Source organism: Doryrhamphus excisus, chromosome 3 (genome assembly GCF_030265055.1).
Source record: "Doryrhamphus excisus isolate RoL2022-K1 chromosome 3, RoL_Dexc_1.0, whole genome shotgun sequence".
Lineage (NCBI taxonomy): Eukaryota > Metazoa > Chordata > Actinopteri > Syngnathiformes > Syngnathidae > Doryrhamphus > Doryrhamphus excisus.
The window spans coordinates 28431202-28454338 of NC_080468.1; the positions used below are offsets into that span (position 1 = coordinate 28431202).

At 44.2% G+C, this 23137-nt stretch overlaps 1 protein-coding gene across 1 annotated transcript in view; it reads left to right on the forward strand.

Annotated features, from left to right (window-relative positions):
• Positions 1–23137, forward strand: part of zanl (zonadhesin, like) — a 59848-nt gene that overhangs the window by 11665 nt on the left and 25046 nt on the right. Inside the window, exons 29-66 of the mRNA XM_058066821.1 lie at positions 265–345; positions 423–616; positions 692–833; positions 919–1205; positions 1295–1443; positions 1516–1644; positions 1715–1853; positions 1927–2068; positions 2146–2342; positions 2411–2549; positions 2870–2950; positions 3028–3221; positions 3296–3437; positions 3523–3809; positions 3899–4047; positions 4121–4249; positions 4320–4458; positions 4533–4674; positions 4754–4950; positions 5019–5157; positions 5389–5493; positions 5569–5762; positions 5843–5984; positions 6835–7079; positions 8731–8879; positions 8954–9082; positions 9212–9347; positions 10157–10298; positions 11811–12007; positions 13299–13437; positions 13505–13621; positions 15677–15801; positions 16489–16634; positions 19067–19210; positions 20200–20307; positions 20881–21050; positions 22113–22315; positions 22592–22736. Of these exons, the coding sequence (XP_057922804.1) occupies positions 265–345; positions 423–616; positions 692–833; positions 919–1205; positions 1295–1443; positions 1516–1644; positions 1715–1853; positions 1927–2068; positions 2146–2342; positions 2411–2549; positions 2870–2950; positions 3028–3221; positions 3296–3437; positions 3523–3809; positions 3899–4047; positions 4121–4249; positions 4320–4458; positions 4533–4674; positions 4754–4950; positions 5019–5157; positions 5389–5493; positions 5569–5762; positions 5843–5984; positions 6835–7079; positions 8731–8879; positions 8954–9082; positions 9212–9347; positions 10157–10298; positions 11811–12007; positions 13299–13437; positions 13505–13621; positions 15677–15801; positions 16489–16634; positions 19067–19210; positions 20200–20307; positions 20881–21050; positions 22113–22315; positions 22592–22736 (5934 nt within the window). The remainder of the gene's footprint in view (positions 1–264; positions 346–422; positions 617–691; positions 834–918; positions 1206–1294; positions 1444–1515; positions 1645–1714; positions 1854–1926; positions 2069–2145; positions 2343–2410; positions 2550–2869; positions 2951–3027; positions 3222–3295; positions 3438–3522; positions 3810–3898; positions 4048–4120; positions 4250–4319; positions 4459–4532; positions 4675–4753; positions 4951–5018; positions 5158–5388; positions 5494–5568; positions 5763–5842; positions 5985–6834; positions 7080–8730; positions 8880–8953; positions 9083–9211; positions 9348–10156; positions 10299–11810; positions 12008–13298; positions 13438–13504; positions 13622–15676; positions 15802–16488; positions 16635–19066; positions 19211–20199; positions 20308–20880; positions 21051–22112; positions 22316–22591; positions 22737–23137) is intronic.

Below are 23137 nucleotides of genomic sequence, written 5' to 3' on the forward strand. Positions count from 1 at the left end.
TTCGTTTTTGCTTATCCTATTTGGGATCCCCCACTTGCACGCTAGACTGCCACGCCAGAGCTATAAAGTCCCTAATGTTGTTGATACGTGTCAACCATGAACGTCTCAATACACCCAGAACATCAATGTAGTCTGGTGAAATTCCTTTCTTTCACTGAGAAGTTAGCAGTTTTTCTGGTTTTGAATCAGAACCAGTTCTCTTAAAACACTTAATGGTTTTAAATGATCATGTCTACTGTACTAAACATCCTGGTGACATACCAGGATCAACTACACCTGAACCAACAAGTCCCGGAGTGACTTCACCCGAACCTTCAACTCCAAGACCAACTACACCAAAACCAAGTATGGAATAGCTTATACAACATTTTTTTACAGTACGAATGAGGTTTTAAGCCATTATTGTTGTCTTTGTCTTGCAGTCCAGTGCCCTCCCAATGCAGAATACATAGAATGTGGTCCGGCTTGTATCCCCACCTGCATGGAGCCTTCCAGCAACTGCAGTGGCTCCTGCATCACTGGCTGCTTTTGCAAACCAGGTTTTGTCTTCAAGGGAAAACATTGCGTGCCGCTGGAGAAATGCGGTTGCTTGGATGACCACAACAACTATTACGAGGTCGGATAGTTCCAATCCCGACATACCTTACAATAATGGCACCCTCACTAAGTCGATTTTGTTGTTTTCTCGTAGCCTGGAGAGATCGTATTTGGAGACGGCTGTTCAAAGCTTTGTCGCTGTGCAGGGAACTACACTTTGGAATGTGTGGATAACTCCTGTGATCCCACTGAGGAGTGCCGTGAGGTTAATGGTGTTGCAGGATGCTACCCTAAAGGTAGCGTGTCAGGGAATCAGGACCTCTTCTCATCTGAGTCAGATTCTGGAACTCAAGTGTGCTTTTCTTGTTTTCTTCCACCAAGGTACATCGTCATGCATAGCTTCTGGCGATCCGCACTACACAACCTTCGACAAACGCAAGTACAACTTCATGGGCAACTGCAGTTACGTGATGGCCGGAATCTGCAACATATCGTCAGCGTTGCCATTTTTTGAGGTCCATGCTGACAACGAAAACCGCTACAACCGGCCTACCATCTCCTACGTGAAGGCGGTTCATGTGTTTGTTTTGCATCCCAATGGGGTCTCCTCCAGCTTCCAGTCGGGCACCGTTCATAAGGTCTCCATCTTCAAAGGAGGCACCGTACATGTAAGGACCTTGGCTCCTAAACTTCTGTTTTTGGCAGTTTTTCAAAACCATTCCGTCACTAATCACACTAACCTGCTCTCCACGTCCAGGTAAATGGCATCAAAGTCAACCTGCCACTGAGTCCGTTTCCAGGTGTCTCTGTGTTCAAATCAGGGAAGCACTACACTGTGTCCTTGGATTTTGGTGTGACAGTGCGCTACGACGGAAACCACTTTATGGACATTAAAGTGATTAAAGAGTGAGTATGAACGGACCACTTTGATTTCTACTGGAGGTTCTGGAAAGATGCATTCTGGATGTTTTTCCACAGCTACAAGAACTTACTGTGTGGACTGTGTGGAAATTACAACGGGGACACCAAAGATGACTTCCGCACCCCTAGTGGGTCGTTGACCAATGATCCCAACGAGTTTGGAAACAGCTGGAATGTTGATCCAGAGTGAGCATTACTGTATTTGCTTAAAGGAGGAAAAGTAAAGATGAAGTCTAACATTTTGTTATTGTACAAGGTGTAACACTAAACCCAACACCACTATTCCTGGATGTGAGGAAGATGAGCAGAACCTGTATGAAAGTTCAGGATATTGTGGCGTTCTGTTGGACAAAAATGGTCCATTTGCCGTCTGCCACCCCAAAGTAAACCCCAATGTAAGTTACCAGGCAAGCTTTCATGATCATACACACTTGACATTTGGATGTTAGCATTTTTTCGTGGCTTTAGAATTACTTCAAGGATTGCGTCTTCGATCTCTGTGAGCTGGATGGCGCTGCATCCATCCTGTGCGAAGCCATCGAAGCCTACGCCAACGAGTGCCAGGATCGCGGGGTCCAGATCGGACCCTGGAGGAATGAGAGCTTCTGTCGTGAGTATATAATCCACAGGGGACCCTGAGGTGACATACGTGGTTTTCTAATCATACCCCCTTCTTCTCCTGCCAAGCTTTGAGCTGCCCACCCAACAGCCATTATGAGCCCTGCGCGGACCCCTGTCAGGAAACGTGCTCTGGAAGACCCCCTGCCTGCAGCGGACCATGCACCGAGTCCTGCGTCTGCGATCCTGGCTACATCCTGAGTGCTGGAAAATGCGTGAACAAGAACTCCTGTGGCTGCCAACACACCAATGGCCAGTATTACCAGGTACTACTTCAATGCTATCCCAGGCTAGAATAGAAATCATACACTTTTTATTGTATGTGTCATTTTAGCCTGGAGAAGAGTTCTACACTGAGAACTGTACAGAGCAGTGTAGATGTGTAGCCCCCGTTGTTGTCTGTGAGCCATCTGGATGCCCTCCAACACACGAATGTCAAGTCCAGGAGGGAGAGTTGGGCTGCTATCCCACAGGTAATATCTTTTATGTGACTCTCCACTATTCCACCTAAGTCCCTGAGATCTACCCTTTCTTTTTTGCTTATCCTATTTGGGATCCCCCACTTGCACCCTAGACTGCCACGCCAGAACTATATAGTCCCTAATGTTGTTGATACGTGTCAACCATGAACGTCTCAATACACCCAGAACGTCAATGTAGTCTGGTGAAATTCCTTTCTTTCACTGAGAAGTTAGCAGTTTTTCTGGTTTTGAATCAGAACCAGTTTTCTTAAAACACTTAATGGTTTTAAATTATCATGTCTACTGTACTAAACGTCCTGGTGACATACCAGGATCAACTACACCTGAACCAACAAGTCCCGGAGTGACTTCACCCGAACCTTCAACTCCAAGACCAACTACACCGAAACCAAGTATGGAATAACTTATACAACATTTTTTTACAGTACGAATGAGGTTTTAAGCCATTATTGTTGTCTTTGTCTTGCAGTCCAGTGCCCTCCCAATGCAGAATACATAGAATGTGGTCCGGCTTGTATCCCCACCTGCATGGAGCCTTCCAGCAACTGCAGTGGCTCCTGCATCACTGGCTGCTTTTGCAAACCAGGTTTTGTCTTCAAGGGAAAACATTGCGTGCCGCTGGAGAAATGCGGTTGCTTGGATGACCACAACAACTATTACGAGGTCGGATAGTTCCAATCCCGACATACCTACAATAATGGCACCCTCACTAAGTCGATTTTGTTGTTTTCTTGTAGCCTGGAGAGATCGTATTTGGAGACGGCTGTTCAAAGCTTTGTCGCTGTGCAGGGAACTACACTTTGGAATGTGTGGATAACTCCTGTGATCCCACTGAGGAGTGTCGTGAGGTTAATGGTGTTGCAGGATGCTACCCTAAAGGTAGCGTGTCAGGGAATCGGGACCTTTTCTCATTTGAGTCAGATTCTGGAACTCAAGTGTGCTTTTCTTGTTTTCTTCCACCAAGGTACATCGTCATGCATAGCTTCTGGCGATCCGCACTACACAACCTTCGACAAACGCAAGTTCAACTTCATGGGCAACTGCAGTTACGTGATGGCTGGAATCTGCAACGTATCGTCAGCGTTGCCATTTTTTGAGGTCCATGCTGACAACGAAAACCGCTACAACCGGCCTACCATCTCCTACGTGAAGGCGGTTCATGTGTTTGTTTTGTATCCCAATGGGGTCTCCTCCAGCTTCCAGTCGGGCACCGTTCATAAGGTCTCCATCTTCAAAGGAGGCACTGTACATGTAAGGACCTTGGCTCCTCAACTTCTGTTTTTGGCAGTTTTTCAAAACCATTCCGTCACTTATCACACTAACCTGCTCTCCACGTCCAGGTAAATGGCATCAAAGTCAACCTGCCGCTGAGTCCGTTTCCAGGTGTCTCTGTGTTCAAATCAGGGAAGCACTACACTGTGTCCTTGGATTTTGGTGTGACAGTGCGCTACGACGGAAACCACTTTATGGACATTAAAGTGATTAAAGAGTGAGTATGAACGGACCACTTAGGTTTCCATTAGAGGTTCTGGAAAGATGCATTCTGGATGTTTTTTCCACAGCTACAAGAACTTACTGTGTGGACTGTGTGGAAATTACAACGGGGACACCAAAGATGACTTCCGCACCCCTAATGGGTCGTTGACCAATGATCCCAATGAGTTTGGAAACAGCTGGAATGTTGATCCAGAGTGAGGATTACTGTATTTGCTTAAAGGAGGAAAAGTAAAGATGAAGTCTAACATTTTGTCATTGTACAAGGTGTAACACTAAACCCAACACCACTATTCCTGGATGTGAGGAAGATGAGCAGAACCTGTATGAAAGTTCAGGATATTGTGGCGTTCTGTTGGACAAAAATGGTCCATTTGCCGTCTGCCACCCCAAAGTAAACCCCAATGTAAGTTACCAGGCAAGCTTTCATGATCATACACACTTGACATTTGGATGTTAGCATTTTTTTGTTGGCTTTAGAATTACTTCAAGGATTGCGTCTTCGATCTCTGTGAGCTGGATGGCGCTGCGTCCATTCTGTGCGAAGCCATCGAAGCCTACGCAAACGAGTGCCAGGATCGCGGGGTCCAGATCGGACCCTGGAGGAATGACAGCTTCTGTCGTGAGTACATAATCCACAGGGGACACTGAGGTGACATACGTGGTTTTCTAATTATACCCCCTTCTTTCCTCCTGCCAAGCTTTGAGCTGCCCACCCAACAGCCATTATGAGCCCTGCGCGGACCCCTGTCAGGAAACGTGCTCTGGAAGACCCCCTGCCTGCAGCGGACCATGCACAGAGTCCTGCGTCTGCGATCTTGGCTACATCCTGAGTGCTGGAAAATGCGTGAACGAGAGCTCCTGTGGCTGCCAACACACCAACGGCCAGTATTACCAGGTACTACTTCCATGCTATCCCAGGCTAGAATAGAAATCATACACTTTTTACTGTATGTGTCATTTTAGCCTGGAGAAGAGTTCTACACTGAGAACTGTACAGAGCAGTGTAGATGTGTAGCCCCCGTTGTTGTCTGTGAGCCATCTGGATGCCCTCCAACACATGAGTGTCAAGTCCAGGAGGGAGAGTTGGGCTGCTATCCCACAGGTAAGATCTTTTATGTGACTTTCAGATCACTATTGGGCTTATCGGAGTTGAGATTGGAAGTACAGACTTCCCTTGTTTGACCATGGTAGCATAGATCTGTTCCCATTACCAGCTGTGAGACGTAGTTCAGCTGGAATCACCTGAGGAGTTTTGCTCATTTACCAGTACGCTGAAGGTTATCTGTATGAATAAACTTTGGGTTATGTACTAAGAATCTTTATGACACACCAGGATCAACAACTCCTCAGCCAACGACTCCTGGAGTGACTACACCAAACGCAACGACTCCGGACGTTCCTACGCCCGACGCAACGACTCCTGGAGTGACTACACCAAGTATAGCATATCATTTCATGACCCTTTGACTCTAGTTTCTGATTAACTTACCCGTTTACTATTTTTATCATGCAGTCCAGTGCCCTCCCAATGCAGACTACATAGAATGTGGTCCGGCTTGTATCCCCACCTGCATGGAGCCTTCCAGCAACTGCAGTGGCTCCTGCATCACTGGCTGCTTTTGCAAACCAGGTTTTGTCTTCATGGGACTACAGTGTGTGCCACTGGAAAAGTGTGGTTGCCTTGATGACCACAACAACTACTACAAGGTCAGAGTAGATCAACGTGTTCAATGTTTTGCACGAATTACAAGCCGACCACAACAACTTCTCTTTGTATTCTTTTTCAGCCTGGACAAATCATATACAGAGACGGTTGCTCAAAGCTGTGCCGCTGTGTCGGGAACTACACGTTTGAATGTGAAGACAGCTCTTGCGGTCCCACTGAGGAGTGTCGCGAGGTTAATGGTGTCCTGGGATGCTACTCTAAAGGTAACCTACATTTCTGGCTCAGAACATTTCACTTGTCGATAATTGTTTTCACAAATTAGCATCCCGCTATTAGTGTCATGCTTGGGCTTCGGTTGTACTTGCCAAAACTTCCTGGAAAAGTGTACGTGTCAAAGCAAAAGGACATTTTGGAGTGGCGCTTTTTCAAGGATGGGCTCTACTCATCAAGGAGCTCAAAGGAGCGCTTGATTTGATCACCTTAGCCCACTAACACACACCACAATAAGGGTATTCTTATTTATTTTTAATTCTTTTTTTAATTACCTGAGGTATTTATAGTTCTAGTAGATATTTCAGTTTGATGTCATAATTCCTCATATGAGATTGTCCATGCACCCCCAGTTTAAACCCAACATTACTCACCTCTTTCCTCTTCGTCTTCCACTTTTTCTGTCTCGTGGGGAGTTCTCACGCTTTGCAAACGTGTCAAACAGTGGTTGATGTTTCTGGTTGGTGGTATAAAACTTCCCTGGTTCTGTGCCACCACATGAAACTTGTGCATGGCAAGTTTTGCATTCAGCTGCAAGGTCTCTTTCGGACTGTAATGAAAAACACAGCACACACTGTTGTGAACATGTGGGTTCTGCATGCTGGACAAAAGTGCTGTTTCGGAGTCTGGAATGGATTGTATCGAAGGCCAATATAATCCCATATAATCTCTCTTTTTGACTGATATCGGACCAATACAATATCCATACCGCAATTAAACTGGATGTTGTTAGTGTTTTATTCAAGCCAAAACGGCTGACTTCCTGTGCGTGTTTGTAATTGTGGCTCAAAGGTACACAGGTATGGCTGTACTTCACTGGCTTGTTTTTTTTTGTGATTTCAGGTTCTGCTACATGCATGGCACACAGTGACCCGCACTATACGACCTTCGACAGCCGCAAGTACAGTTTCATGGGCAACTGCAGTTACCTGATGTCGGCGGTCTGCAATGTGACAACGTTACCCAACTTTGAGGTGTACGCCGACAACGAAAACCGCTATAACAACCTCGCCATCTCCTACGTGAAGGCTGTGCACGTGCACGTACGGCAGGTTAAGGTGTCGGTCCTCAAAGGCGGGACGGTCCATGTAAGTTCATGATAGCATTAACTTTTTGGTATTGTTAGGACTTGTTTTTTTTTTTCAAATTACGGGTTTTGTTACCAAGAGTGGAAAGATTGTACAACTACATGTCTATATTTGGCACAATCATAGTTCAAGTGGAAGGACTTGGACTTGCCACAGTCTGGTATTCACACAAATAATGGTCCGCGCCTGACAAAAGGAAAAGTGACTCTCAGGAAAGTGACTGACAGTTTGGCATTGTGTGGTTGAACATTCAATGATAGCTAACATTAGTGGCAACATTTTGCCGAATTGCTATTGTCAGGTGACAACAAACATTAGTTCTTAGTAGAAGTGGGCGGCATATATAGGAGTACCTAGGGAAGACCTTTCAGATTCTTTATTTATAACGTGACAACTTTTTGTGATGACATTTCTCATAATATTAGAACCTTTATGTTATTTATTTATTTATTTTTCCTGGTATTTATTTGACGCACAATGAACGTGCTCGCCTCCTGTTTGACCCTCAGCCCCCACTGTAGTTTGGTTGAAGCACAGTAACTCTGTAGCCACAAGCTGGAACAATATTGATGGGAAATGGAGAAAGAAAAGAGTATTTAGATTGGTAAAGTTAGCTTCAAAGCCCTGGCAGATGGCTCTTGTAGCAAGACCAAAGTTATTTGTATCTACTGTCGCTGTGTTTGACTTATAACGGATTACATGGCCTGCCAGAGACTGCAGCAGTGCAGGTATTGTTTTTATTGTCATATACAGTGCTACCTTGGCATAAGAGTGGCCCAACTAACCAGTGCTTTTCACATTTTTACATCTCTGATGATTTTTTTTATTGAACTGCCAGCTAAATTGGAGTTCCAGCTGCTATTGACGGGCTGTCAATGTGATGACGGTGGCTGAAGTCCAGTATTTTGCTAGCGTTAGCGATTTAACATGGAGCTACCACTATGATGCACATTAGCACTCAAAGTCATTAAATCTTACCTTTATGCATTCCCACATAGTATCAGCATTCGGGAGCAAGTATGAGGTGAAAGAAAAAAGGGGGGAAATACATCCTAATACATCCATACAGCCGTTCTTTGCATGGGAGACCTGTGGATGCTGCGTTCAATGACCGTCAAACAAAATAGGACAAATTGCAATTCGCATTAAACATTCAAAAACTGTGTGTCTAAAAGTGTGGGTCTAATAAATAGTTAGCGTATTGTAATAAAATAATATTTACTGTAATACAATGATGAATTTCTATGGATTTTAATGTGTTTTAAAAGAGAAATGAAATGACATCAAGTTTGCAATTTGGGTGAAATGCTTTATGACTACTGCAAAAATTAGTATACAGATCAAAAGATCCACTGTGGCAAAACAAACAAACAAACAAACAAAAAGCTCTGTGTTTTAGGTATTTTCATTTGTACATTTCATAAAGGAAAGGTGCCTTGAGGAAAATCTTTAATAATAATCCTTTCTTAATGTTCCTTTTTCTGAAGTAAAGGAGATGTCACAAGATTATAATTTAGCCATAAATTATCTACACCACTGTATGAGCCGCAGGGTTCAAAGAAAGCAGCGGCTTATGTACCTGAAATTTTGTCACTCCCTCCCTTTAATATTAGGACTTTCTCATTATACAAATGTATTGCTTATTATGCAGGTGAACGGGTCCAGAGTCAACTTGCCAATGTCTCCGGTGCCGGGTGTCTCGGTGTTCCGATCAGGAAGACACTACACAGTGTCGATGGATTTTGGCGTTGATGTGCGCTATGATGGCATTCAGTTTATGGACATCAAATTGATTCAAGAGTGAGTTGAAGCTGAAAGCTGGGATATTTTCATTTCTGCCACAATGGATTTTAAAAACCATTGGTTTTTTTTAGCTATAAGAACCTATTGTGCGGAATGTGTGGCAATTACAATGGAATCGCCCAAGATGACTTCCGCAAGCCGGATGGGTCGTTGACTGGTGACATCAACGACTTTGGACATAGCTGGAACGTTGATCCAGAGTGAGTACTTTGAGAAAAAGTCAAGGAGCCCTTTGGCGATGTTGGCAAGGAAAATACTCCCTATAGTGTTAGTGTTCCTAAACAAACTAACAAAAATAAAAAACAGTACATGTTTGTCGTTGCAACAAGCTGTAAGAAGCACAACATCACTACACCCGAATGCAACGAGGAAGACGAGAAACTGTATGAGAGCAACGCCTACTGCGGCCTTCTATTGGACAAGAATGGACCTTTCGCTGTGTGTCACCCCAAAGTCAACCCCAATGTAAGTCCATCTGTCTATCCGTCCATCCATCCATGCACCATCCATCCATCCACCCATGCACCCACCCATCCTTCCATGCATCCATCCATCCATCCACCTGTGGACCCTTCCATCCATCCATGCACCCACCCATCCTTCCATGCATCCATCCATCCACCCATGCACTCATGCATCCATCCACCCATGCACCCATCCATCCTTCCTTGCATCCATCCACCCATGCACTCATGCATCCATCCACCCATGCATCCATCCCTCCATCCATGCACCCATCCATCCTTCCTTGCATCCATCCATCCACCCATGCACCCATCTATCCTTCCATGCATCCATCCATCCACCCACCCACCCATCCATCCATCCATCCATCCATCCATCCATCCATCCACCCATGCATCCACCCACACACCCATCCATCCGTCCAGCCATGCACCCATCCATCCATCCATGCGCCCATCCATTCTTCCTTGCATCCATCCATCCACCCAAGCACTCATGCATCCATTCATCCATGCACCCATCCATCCATCCATGCACCCATCCACCCACCCATCCATCCATCCACCCATGCATCAACCCACCCATGCATCCATCTATCCTTCCATCCATCCACCCATGCATCCATCCATCCATCCATCCATCCATACACCCATCTATCCTTCCATGCATCTGTCCATCCACCCATGCATCCGTCCACCCACCCACCCACCCATCCATCTACCCATCCATCCTTCCATCTGTTTTCTATGCAAACAAACACATTTTCTTGTATTCTTTTGAGTTTAAACCTCTCTTGTTGTTTTCTCCAGACTTACTTCCAGGACTGCGTCTTTGACCTGTGCGCTCTGGATGGCGCGCAGCCTGCTTTGTGCGATGCCCTGGAAGCCTTTGCCGACGAGTGCCAGGACCGTGGTGTCCAAATCGGACCCTGGAGGAACCAAACCTTCTGTCGTAAGTATTAAAGAATTAAATCTGTTGTTCATTGGGAAAACATGTAAGGAAGTTAGCATCCTCTATAAGTAACTGTGTCATTGTTGCAAAGAGGCCTCGTTGGGATTTTTAGCCATGAAGTTGTACAAAATTCAGCAGAGACTTTGTACCATGAGTTCTGCTAGGTTTTCCATGATGAGGAAAACAGTTCCGGCCAGTTGGTGGGGTCACTAAAGTAAAGTGTTTTGCTTCTCAAAAGAGTTTTGTGACACACTTTAGTAAGCTTTAGTAAGCTTTAGTAAGCTTTAGTAAGCTTTAGTAAGCTTTAGTAAGCTTTAGTAACCCCATCAACTAGGCCAAACTGCTTTTTTCATCAACAAAAACCGACGAGAACTCTTCTCACAGGTCGAATTGGGGGAAAATCACTCTTGATCCACTACGCCGCTGATGGGGATGTCATACATATTCATAGCAAAAATTCCCAGCTATCACTTTAAGTGGTTTTAGCTGAAAAATGTCCGCAATTTGGGTCGCGGTCCATCATTGAGGGGTTTTGGTGGGCCAAACCTGTTACTCAACACCGCATGTGGTGCACTTCAGAATCAATATTTATATTTTGCTCTGATCAACCAATCAGAGGAGAGAAAAGATGTCAATGTGGACTGGTAGGCAGGCCCTGTGAGGCGATCTGAAGTCGTATTGGTGATTCCGAAGGACCCGGGCAGGTTATGTAACAACACATCAAAGCTGGAACCTAATTTGGCAATAAAACTAATCCAACAAACAACTACTAGATGCAATGTAGTCATAATACTCACTGGATAATATTTCATGGAACAAATATTAGAATGTAGTTGTAAATGTTGGTCAGTGCTTCTTAGTGGTAAGGCCAGCAGAGAAGGCTTTGCTGGCCCTGACTGCTCATAATGGCTCCAACCAGGTTTCATAACCATGCCGTGAGCATGTAGTAACAGGTATATTCATGATAACAGGTAATACTTACAGTATTTTGTCCATTCTAAGCACGACTGGAAGTTGGAAGTACAGTACTGAGTGCATTGATTTCACATAGCAACATAAAAAGGAACGCGACACCGAGCGCTAACTTTTCCAAACTCAGAAATAAAAACACAGCAGCAGTGGCGTCAGCTCAAATATGTAGCCTTACCTTTTTTGTAGTGGTCTGAGGCGTCAGCGAGCGAGTGTGTCATAAAGCTAGTCGCTAGCCGGCTAGTCGCTAGCTGCTGTGTTGTGGCTAAGTGACAACGTAACAATGTTTACAATAAAAATAACAATGTTGTGTAGCCTGGTTTATAAGCAGGTCACATTATGTCAATTGAGTCATTTTTGTAGGTTTATTCAGAAGGCTTTATGGGCGGTTTCCCATTGCGTGCCTTCTTAGCTACGTTTTTTTTAACTGTTGTTGTATCTTTAGAACACACAAACTGGACTTTTCCCTTTTTATTACAACTTCATGCTGGTAATATTCAGACTTCTGTTCATGTAATGTCATCAATGTTTCCCTCTGCTTAGCTTTGAGCTGCCCCCCCAACAGCCATTACCATCCCTGCGCGGACCCCTGTCAGGAAACATGTTCTGGAAAGCCCCCGTCTTGCGAGGGACCATGCACCGAGTCCTGCGTGTGCAATCCTGGCTACATCCTGAGTGCGGGGAAATGTGTGGACAACAGTTCCTGTGGCTGCCAACACACCAACGGCCAGTATTACCAGGTACTACTTCAATGCTACGCCACATTAGGAAATAATAGGTTGAGCTGCATCTGTTTTTATATCTTTAGAAGGCACAGAAAAAGGAAAGACGTGTGTCCGTGTCTCACATAAGGATTTCGTATGTAAATTTCCCCCAAAAGTAGTACATACTAAAATCAAATACAACAATCAGTCCGGTTTTTATGACATTTGGGGGCCCTTGGAAATCTCAGGGCTGCACGGCGGTCGAGTGGTTAGCGCGCAGACCTCACAGCTAGGAGACCCGAGTTCAATCCTGGCAAAACTGGCACAGAAGGCTTTCTAGATCTTCCAGACTCCGCACCTATTCCTGCAGCATTTCCTGTCTCCCACCCAAAGAGTCTGTGTAATTTAGTCCACCCCCGGGCCTCCTCCAAGCACTCTTCCTGCCCAGCACACTCCGCCATGATTGATCATGCTCCCAAGCGCTCCAGAGAACTTCCAGACAGTTGCCCAACTACTTCAGTCCAATTACTTCTACAAAATAAACACAGTTATGACACTGATAAATAGGTACTTGCAGCTTGCTCTTCCGACTCACTACCACCAAGTAACGTTGGAAAGGCGTCGGAATTCATCAACATTGGCCCATGTTCCCAAAACAGTCCCGTGTGAAGTACCGTTGACAGATGAGAATATTTTGCTCAGAATCAGAAACTCCGACCACTTCTGTCTGATGCTTGCCTCTTTAGGCACACCTGAATGAACATTTCCTTTCTCGAAATATACAACTTTTTTCTGGTGACATTCCAACTTTTCATTCATTTCCTATACTGCTTATCCTCACAAGGGTCGCGGGGGGTGATGGAGCCTATCCCAGCGGTCTTCGGGATCACAGGGGACATATAGACAAACAACCATTCACACTCACATTCATACCTATGGACAATTTGGAGTCTCCAATTAATCTAGCATGTTTTTGGAATGTGGGAGGAAACCGGAGTACATGGAGAAAACTCCACACAGAGATGGCTGAGGGTGGAATTGAACCCTGGTCTCTTAGCTGTGAGGTCTGCGCGCTAACCACTCGCCCACCGTGCAGCCCCGACATTCCAACTTTATTCCTGTATTTTCTGTTTTTGACAAATGTCAATTTTTTTCTCGGAATGTTATGCTGTTTTTTTCACAGCAGTAAGAAATCTTTAACATCATTCTGGCTTCTTTCTTGTAATATTAGCACTTTTTGTCATGTTATTCGTATTACTACTACTTCAGTGTTATGTCAAGTGAGACAAAGCACGCACTTTGATTGATTGTACGTTTTGCATGCTAGCCTGGTGAGGAGTTCTACGACAGCGACTGCAAGCAGAAGTGTCGATGCGACGCCCCCACTGTGAGCTGTAAGCCATCTCAGTGCCCCCCAATGCACCAGTGTTTGCTTCTGGAAGGACAACTGGGATGCTATCCTACCAGTAAGTGACTCATTATACTGTATGTTTAATACTACTACAGTATACAGTAATATTTCTATGCTCGCAGGCTCTAAGGACTGCATCATCTCCGGAGATCCGCACTACCACACATTCGACAAGAGGTTCTACAGTTTTATGGGCACATGTACCTACACACTGGCTCGAACCTGCCAGAACAACACAGGTAAGCGCTACTCAGCTGCAGAAAGAGACTGGCATACAGCATGCAAAGCATTTGTAGGTAAACATGATAATATCATGTATGTATATGTATACTGTATATGCAATGGTGTGAAAAAGTGTTTACGCCCTTGTGATTTCGTATTTTCTATGTTTGTCACACTTAAATGTAAATATCAGGCAATGACAACACAACTGAACACTAAAGGCAATGTTCATGACTCCACCTTAAGAAAGACACTGGGCAGAAACGGCCTGCATGGCAGAGGTTCAAGACCAAAACCACTGCTGAACAAAAAGAACATTAAGGCTTGTCTCCATTTTGCCAGAAAAAATCTTGATGATCCCCAAGACCTTTGAGTAAATACTCTGTGGTCTGACCAGACAAAAGTTTAACTCTTTTGGGAAGAGTTAAAGACTTTTACATCTGGCGTAAAAGTCATTAAAAGTACATGATAGCAAGAGTAAAATAAAATTGTCCGCGGCTAAACGCAGCGGTGGCTGTGGATACACGAGCAGGACTGAATATGGATGAGATATTGAGAAAGGAAAGGGTATTTTGATTGGTAAATGTAGCTTCAAAACCCTGGCACGTGGCTCACGTGAGTTGAGGTGCCACGGAGTATGTCGCCTGCCAGAGAGAAGGTAGAAATTACTGGAGCACTGCCACTATTTTTTATTGCCATTTATACAGTGGTATGTATGATGGCATCCGAGTATCCCAGCTCATGAGTGTTTTTTAGATACGAGCCGTCCCTCGGCTGATTTTTTGCTTTGAACTGCGAGCTACAATTTGGGTTATGAGCGTTTATTTACTGGCAGGCATAGCCAAGGACAGCTATTTGGGGGCTTGTGTCAATGCCGCTCCCATTTAACATGCTAAAACTGTATTCATTCATTCATTCATTTTCTACCGCTTTTCCTCACGAGGGTCACGGGGGGTGCTGGAGCCTATCCCAGCTGTCTTCGGGCGAGAGGCGGGGTACACCCTGGACTGGTCGCCAGCCAATCACAGGGCACATATAGACAAACAACCATTCACACTCACATTCATACCTATGGACAATTTGGAGTGGCCAATTAACCTAGCATGTTTTTGGAATGTGGGAGGAAACCGGAGTACCCGGAGAAAACCCACGCATGCACGGGGAGAACATGCAAACTCCACACAGAGATGGCCGAGGGTGGAATTGAACCCTGGTCTCCTAGCTGTGAGGTCTGTGCGCTAAGCACTGGACCGCCGTGCCGCCCGCTAAAACTGTATATTATTTTTAAAATAAAATAAAGGTCCATATTTCCAATATGGCTGCATTGTGGTCGAGTGGCTCCGCCATCTCTGTGTGGAGTTTGCTCCGGGTACTCCGGTTTCCTCCCACATTCCAAAAAACATGTTTGGTTAATTGAATTGAAAAGTATGAAAAGTTGAAAAGTATGAATGTGGGAAGGAATGGTTGTTTGTCTATATGTGCCCTGTGATTGGCTGGCCACCAGTCCAGGGTGTACCCCACCTCTAGCCCGAAGACAGCTGGGATAGGCTCCAGCACCTGCCCCCCGCGACCCTCGTGAGGAAAAGCAGTAGTGAATGAATGAATGAATTTCCAAAATGGCTGTGTGGCGGTACTCCGGTTTCCTCCCACATTCCAAAAACATGCTAGGTTAATTGGCCACTCCAAATTGTCCATAGGTATGAATGTGAGTGTGAATGGTTGTTTGTCTATATGTGCCCTGTGATTGGCTGACAACCAGTCCAGGGTGTACCCCGCCTTTCGCTCGAAGACAGCTGGGATAGGCTCCAGCACCCCCGCGACCCTCGTGAAATGAATGAATGAATTTCCAAAATGTATATCCCTGTACATGTGGTCGTCGTAGTTGCGTTTGGAATTGTTTATCAAAAAGTTTTTACTTTAAATTTACTTATTGTAGATAAAAACATCTTTCTATCTTAATTAATTGGGATTAATTGGGAATAATTACGAGTTAACTATTCGCAACATGTAATTATTGATGGATTGACAGCCCTGGTATATGTCTATCAATGTGTTATCGTGTCACATTGCAGGTCCTTGGTTCTCAGTGGAGGGCAAGAATGAGGAAAGAGGAGTGTCGGGGGTGTCCTACCTGAGAAAGCTCTACATCACCGTGGATGGAATAACACTCACATTAATGAAAGCCAGGAGGACGCTGGTTTGTTGGACATGTTCTCTATTCTATACATTCAGATGGGCTCTGTCCTGTTTATTTAAGATAATTTTTTAGTCTTTTGTTTACATAGGTAAGTTTCAGGAAAATATCAGTTCCCAACTAGAAAGCAGCTTTTAGCTTTTTGTGAATAGATGCATTTCAAGCGTAGCTTTCACTTTGACACAAATATTTGTTGCTTTTGTGACATATCAAATATCCACACAACTATACCAACATAAACAAGTTCCCTACAATCTGTAACTTTCTGCACGCTACACTCCTCTACTCTTTCTCTTCCTCCTTCCTGTCATGTGTGATATTCCGTCCACATGATCTCTGCCCAGCTCTTCTCAAACGCACCGCTGCATCCTTGTGGCCGTTTTTATGGCTTAAGATTGCTCTGAAGTGAAATGCATTAATGTAGAGTTGCGTCATCACCTCGTTTTTGACTCCTGCGCAAACAATAAGGTAAAAGACGTCTAAATATGTTGGAATCGGGTGTTTAGTTTATAAAAACGTGCAAATATGTCTTTGGTATTGAATGAATTAAGACTTTCATTCATGTGATGCTACTTTTTTCTCATGATGACATCATGTTTTTTTATTGTAATCTTCTAATTAGGTTTTTCTTTATCAGTTACTCATAGTAATGATTACAATAATATATTTCTCCATGTTGTCTCCTTAAAGGTGAATGGGCGCCGTGTAGCGCTACCTCATTTGCCGTCTCCTAAGGTGACGGTCAGCATAGCTGGTCAGTACGTCACCGTGCAGACGACCTTTGGTCTTCAAGTACGCTGGGATGGAAAGCATCACGCCCAAATCTCTGTTCCCAGGTAATGATGGAAACACCCCCCCTACACTTAACGTCCACTACGATGTCGTAATGTCTACAATGCTGTAATGTTGCGACAATAGGTAGTAGTAGTTTGCAGTAGTAGTAGTATTCATTCATTCATTTTCTACCGCTTATCCTCACGAGGGTCGCGGGGGTGCTGGAGCCTATCCCAGCTGTCTTTGGGCGAGTGGCGGGGTACACCCTGGACTGGTGGCCAGCCAATCACAGGGCACATATAGACAAACAACCATTCACACTCACATTCATACCTATGGACAATTTGGAGTTGCCAATTAACCTAGCATGTTTTTGGAATGTGGGAGGAAACCGGAGTACCCGGAGAAAACCCAGGTCTCCTAGCTGTGAGGTCTGCGCGCTAACAACTTGCCGCCGTGCAGCCCGTAGTAGTAGTACCACAACAATCGAGAAAGATGTGGTAACGTCACGACACTTTGGTCGAAATATTCAGATAAAGATGCTGTAACGATTGAGTCGTGATATCCCGAGTAAAGCGGTGTAACATTACAACAGTTTGGTGGCCGTATTATGAAAACAATGCAGGAATGTTACAACGATGAAGTCGTAACAATGTGAAAGACAGTGTAACGCTACAACGATGAAGTCATAGTTTTAGGAGACAGAAGCCATAATAACAATAAGCTCTACTAGTATGAGAAAGACGCTGTCATGTTGTTAGACTCCAAATTGTCCATAGGTATGAATGAGTGTTGTCTACATGTGTCCTGTGATTGCCTGGCGACCAGGCCAGGGTGTGCCCCACCTATCAGCTGGGATAGGCTCCAGCATACCCCTGCGATTGGATGGATAATACGAGAAAGATGCTGTCATGTTGCAATAGGGGCGGCACGGTGGTCTAGGGGTTAGCGCGCAGACCTCACAGCTAGGAGACCAGGGTTCAATTCCACCCTCGGGCATCTCTGTGTGGAGTTTGCATGTTCTCCCCGTGCATGCGTGGGTTTTCTCCGGGTACTCCGGTTTCCTCCCACATTCCAAAAACATGCCATAGGTATGAATGTGAGTGTGAATGGTTGTTTGTCTATATGTGCCCTGTGATTGGCTGGCGACCAGTCTAGGGTGTACCCCGCCTTACGCCCGAAGACAGCTGGGATAGGCTCCAGCAACCCCGCAACCCTCGTGAGGAAAAGCGGTAGAAAATGAATGAATGTTGCAATAGTTGCAATATTACAAATATATTAACTTTTTTGAGTTATTTCGACGTTTTGCTCAGGACGCTACGATTTTATTGATTTCAGTATTCTCTGAATACAGTACTCCTTCCTTTATTGCAATTCATTGGTTCCAGACCCCAGCGTAACAAGGGAATTCCTGCCAAGTCGATTTCCTTATTTATGAACAGCATGTTTTCATAGTTCGAGCATAGAAATCCTGTTTACGACCTTCTAAATGCATTTTTTTGCATTATTAGTTCCCTCTGGATATGAAATAACACACCTACTGTCACCTTCACACTACTATTACCCAATATGGTGACAAAAGAAGAGGCAAATAAGACATAACAGACTCACATGTTGGCATTGACAACGTACTTCCTGCCGTGGCTCATCAATGTGACAGTACTGACACCTCGTGACCAGCGTAGAATACTACTGTATTGTGGTCAAGGAGAGACTCACGATGCACTTTGTTATTGTTTATGATTTATTAACAAGCAGAGCAGACATATGCAGTGAACATTCACACAGGAGCTGCTGTTGGCCACAACTCAAGCCAGTCAATTGATACAGCAAGACTCTCCACACTGCTAACACTCATGCTAAACACGGTGGATCTTTGCTAGCTGCCGTCACACACGCTCCTTAAAGTCAGAGACATTACGCTACATAGCACGTTTTCGAATGCATTATATTTGTATTGTCATTATGCCATTTTTATGCTTGAAAATGCATAATTTAAGCAGGAAATACATATAAAAGTTACTTCAATATGCCTATTTTATGTAGTCAACCATGAACTAATGGTCATTTATTAATGAATTTATGAAAAATTAGGATTATTATTATTATTTAGATTTTATTATTATTATTATGAGGATTATTCAATAGCGGAACATTTTTCTGGTTACATTATGTTTTTTTCTTTAACATAACTTTAATATTAAGACTTATTAAGACTTTTTCTGAACGTGCATTTTTCTATCCTGCGACTTTATATGCAAAACATGATGCCTTTTCTCTCCTAATTTTATGTATAGTTACTGAGGAACTAAGGGACATACATTTAGAGTAGTTACTGAGGAACGAATGAGTAGTAGTTAGGGTTACGTAGGTTTATTCCTCGTTTACTTTATTGTTTGCCTTTTTTCCTGTGAATAAACTTTATTCTGGTGACATTCCGACCATTTGAAGCCCTTTGTTGTCACCTATGATGAACGGCTGCTGTGTTTGCTAGCTCGTACTACAACCAGATGTGCGGCCTCTGCGGCGACTTTGACGGCAGCCCGGACAACGACTTCACCAAACCAGACGGCGCTCTGGTCACCAACGTCAACGACTTCTGCAACAGCTGGCAGACGGAAGAAGACGAGGATGACTCGTGAGTTCTTTTATGCTCATCTCCTAATTTCTTTTATTAGAATTCCGCATACACCAAAGAATATGATTTTATTATTGACATGAAGAAAACATAGATTCAGGACACGGATTGTTTTATTTTCATCCTTTGTGTCAGGGGTGCTCATTAAGTCGATCGCGATCTACCGGTCGATCGCGGAGGTGGTACTGGTCGATCGCTGGTCGATCGCGGCGTGACATTAAAAAAATATCATCCCAGCATCAATTCAATGTCACTTGATTGACATACAGGGCAGCCATTCAGATGACAACTGAATGTTGCCCTTCGGGCGACCAATCAAATCAAACAACGTCTCTAAGTGCAGCAGAACTTACGATGTCAGCCTATCATCCATCCCCGTTACTTGATTGACATACAGGACAACCAGTCAGATGACAACTGAATTTTGACCTTTAGGTCACCGCTCATGTGTAAACAACGATGCAAAGTGCTAAGCTAGTCGGCGAATTGCGTCAGATTTTAAGCCCTCGCTAAAGTTTATGGTCACTAAAATGAGTGAAGGAGCTGGACCAAGTAAAAAGGCAAAAACTGGACCAAGTAAAAAGGCAAAAAACATATCACTTCCATACGGATATGGAATATTATACGGATATTATGATACGGATATTATCCATGACCGATAAACATTTGGAAGTGTGCTTGAGGCTGGCTATCAGCAGCTACTGTCCGGACTATGCATCCCTGGCTGGTTCAATTCAGTGCAAGTCATCAAAGTAAACTCAGGTAATTACAAAAAATGTTAATAGTTAATTATGTGTGTTTTGCAATATTGGCTCATTTGGTTATGTAAGGTACATCAACATACATTGTACGTACAAATAATCCTCAATACATTTGAAAATAAATAGATGTTTTGCATTTTTGTAGTGGGTAGATCATTTTGACTCGCTCATTTTAAAAGTAGCTCGCATGCTGAAAAAGTGTGAGCACCCCTGCTTTGTGTCATTTAGATGTTCACCAGGCACCAAACCTGATCCCGACTGCAATCCTGAACTTGAAGCTGAGGTGATGAAACCGGAAAAATGCGGCAAAATCAAAGATCCTGTTGGAGCATTCCGGTAAGTAATCAAAGAAATATCCGATTACATTCTCAAATATGCAAAAAAAACTATTTTACTGTACGTTGGGAACTTGGGGAGTGGAATTCATGAACATGAACTGAATCCATTATTCCCATAAGAAATCATGTAAATCCTATTACACTCGACCCTCGTTTATCGCAGTTATATCGTTTATCGGAATATCCTGCGTGCCCTGAAAGATCAGTCAAAATGGTGTCAAATGGTTGCTACTGGAGGGGGTGGTAAATTGATGTAAACCAAAAAACACCCTAACTGGGGCGGATGCTAACCAAGGTTCCACTGTGTATTATATAATTGTAATTTTTTTGTGAGGTACAACAGTACAATACCAGCGATGTGTTTACTGTGTTAGCATTCTTATCTGGATGGGTGGATTTATTTTTGGAGTGTTACACATAAAAATACATAAACCCCCCCATAAAGATAAACGGTATCTCTTGGTGTAAGATTACAATTATTGTCATCATGGCTTGTTTTTTGAACACGTTGGACTTTAACTACAGGAAAACACCCTCATGAACGCACCCCCTATCTGTAACTATTTTTCAGAGAGTGCATCGATGTGGTCAATCCCAGCACGTACTTCCAGAGCTGCGTGTACGACATGTGTCAGTTTGAAGGCCAACAGCAGGTCCTGTGTGACCAACTGCAAGCCTACACTGACGCCTGTCACAGCGCTGGGGTCAACGTTTACCAGTGGAGGACGCCAGAATTCTGCCGTAAGAGCTCATCGTCTGTGTTATGATAAACTATACTTATGATAAAATTCAGTCAAAACAATTGTCCTCCATGTGTGCCGAGCACAATATCGATGAATCTGACAGTGTCCATTTTGCTGATGTTCGTTGCACTTGCCTAGTCCTTTTTATGGCAGCAAATCGGGCCAACCTTCTGGTACCACACAACCCTCAGACATAATAACAAAAAATATGTTTGACAACGCGGCACGGTGGTCTAGGGGTTAGCGCGCAGACCTCACAGCTAGGAGACCAGGGTTCAATCCCAGGGCATCTCTGTGTGGAGTTTGCATGTTCTCCCCGTGCATGTGTGGGTTTTCTCCGGGTACTCCGGTTTCCTCCCACATTCCAAAAACATGCTAGGTTAATTGGCCACTCCAAATTGTCCATAGGTATGAATGTGAGTGTGAATGGTTGTTTGTCTATATGTGCCCTGTGATTGGCTGGCGACCAGTCCAGGGTGTACCCCGCCTTATGCCCAAAGACAGCTGGGATAGGCTCCAGCACCCCCCCCGCGACCCTCGTGAGGAAAAAGCGGTAGAAAATGAATGAATGAATTAATGTTTGACAACATCAGAAATTCTACAAAAAAAGGGCCCCCACAGCACAAAAGCAATTGAAAGAATGGAAGGGGTGTCCAGATCCAGAAAGAGACTGTTGTTAGTGACAAAAATAACAAGATTAACATGTGTTTTGCATCATGAGCACTTTCAGTGAAAAAAACTAATTATATATAGAATTTAAAGCAGCAAAAAGAAAGCGGAAAACATGCGGGGGAACAAATGCCAAGCCAGAACAGGAGGGGATCTACTTTACCTAATAATTAGTCCTTGAGGCAGGGTTTTTTTTTAATTACCGTCATGTTTATAGGCCAAATGTCACACTATACGGCATGTAACGTGATGGTAAAACAACATAATGAGAAGTGATTTTGTGCAATGTTGCACAAGATGCTGCAAGTGTTTTGCAAGCAGGCCCATAATAATAATAATAATAATAATAATAACTACAACCAATAATTACTGGTTCTTCCTGTCTTTTTAGCCTTGCAGTGTCCCGCCAACAGCTCGTACTCTCTGTGCGTAAGCTCCTGCCCAGAGACGTGTTTGGGGGTGGTGGGACCCCCCGGCTGTCAAGACGTCTGTGTGGAAGGATGCCGATGTGACCCTGGATTCATCCTCAGTGACGACAAGTGTGTGTCCCTCAAAGACTGTGGCTGTTCGGATGCCAGTGGGACATACCATCCTGTAAGGGTCCTTCAATTGCTATTAGCGATAAAGAAATATTAATGTTACCATGTACACTGTAGCAATATTAGAGTACAGAGGAACCTTGGTTTATGTCAACAATTTGTTCCAGAATGTTTGACATGACTTTTTCCTCACATTTTTATTGCAATTGCAAAGACTTTATAGTCTTGTCACATTACTCGTGTATTACCCATGTATTTTTATAGTTGTGTAATGTTGTGTAAAGTGCTGTAATATTCGGGTGTATGAGTAAACTGTATCTGTATGTGTCAGGTGGGTGATGAGTGGCTCTCCGAGGGCTGCAAGGAGAAGTGTCGGTGTGAAAGTGGATCGTTGATACAGTGCACCAACAGCAGCTGTAAAGCCAACACTGAAAGTTGTCAGCTCCACCAAGGAGAGTACCAATGTCGCCCCCTAGGTACGTTCAATCACATTTCTTGTCACAAGGTCTCCACAAGGTGTTACATTTTTTATTCACGCGCCCCCTATGGCAATTGACGTATCCCTGGGGGTATGCGTACCCCACTTTCGGAACCCCTGGCATTGAACTCTCTGAAGATATGTTGGTAAAAAAAACATGTGTCGTGGGACATAAATGGCCCTCGGGCCGCACTTTAGAGACCACTCTTTTATACCCACGACCCCTACACCCCCAGTATCGTACAGACTCCTATATTCATTCATTCATTCATTCATTTTCTACCGCTTTTTCCTCACGAGGGTCGCGGGGGATGCTGGAGCCTATCCCAGCTGTCTTCGGGCAAGAGGCGGGGTACACCCTGGACCGGTGGCCAGCCAATCACAGGGCACATATAGACA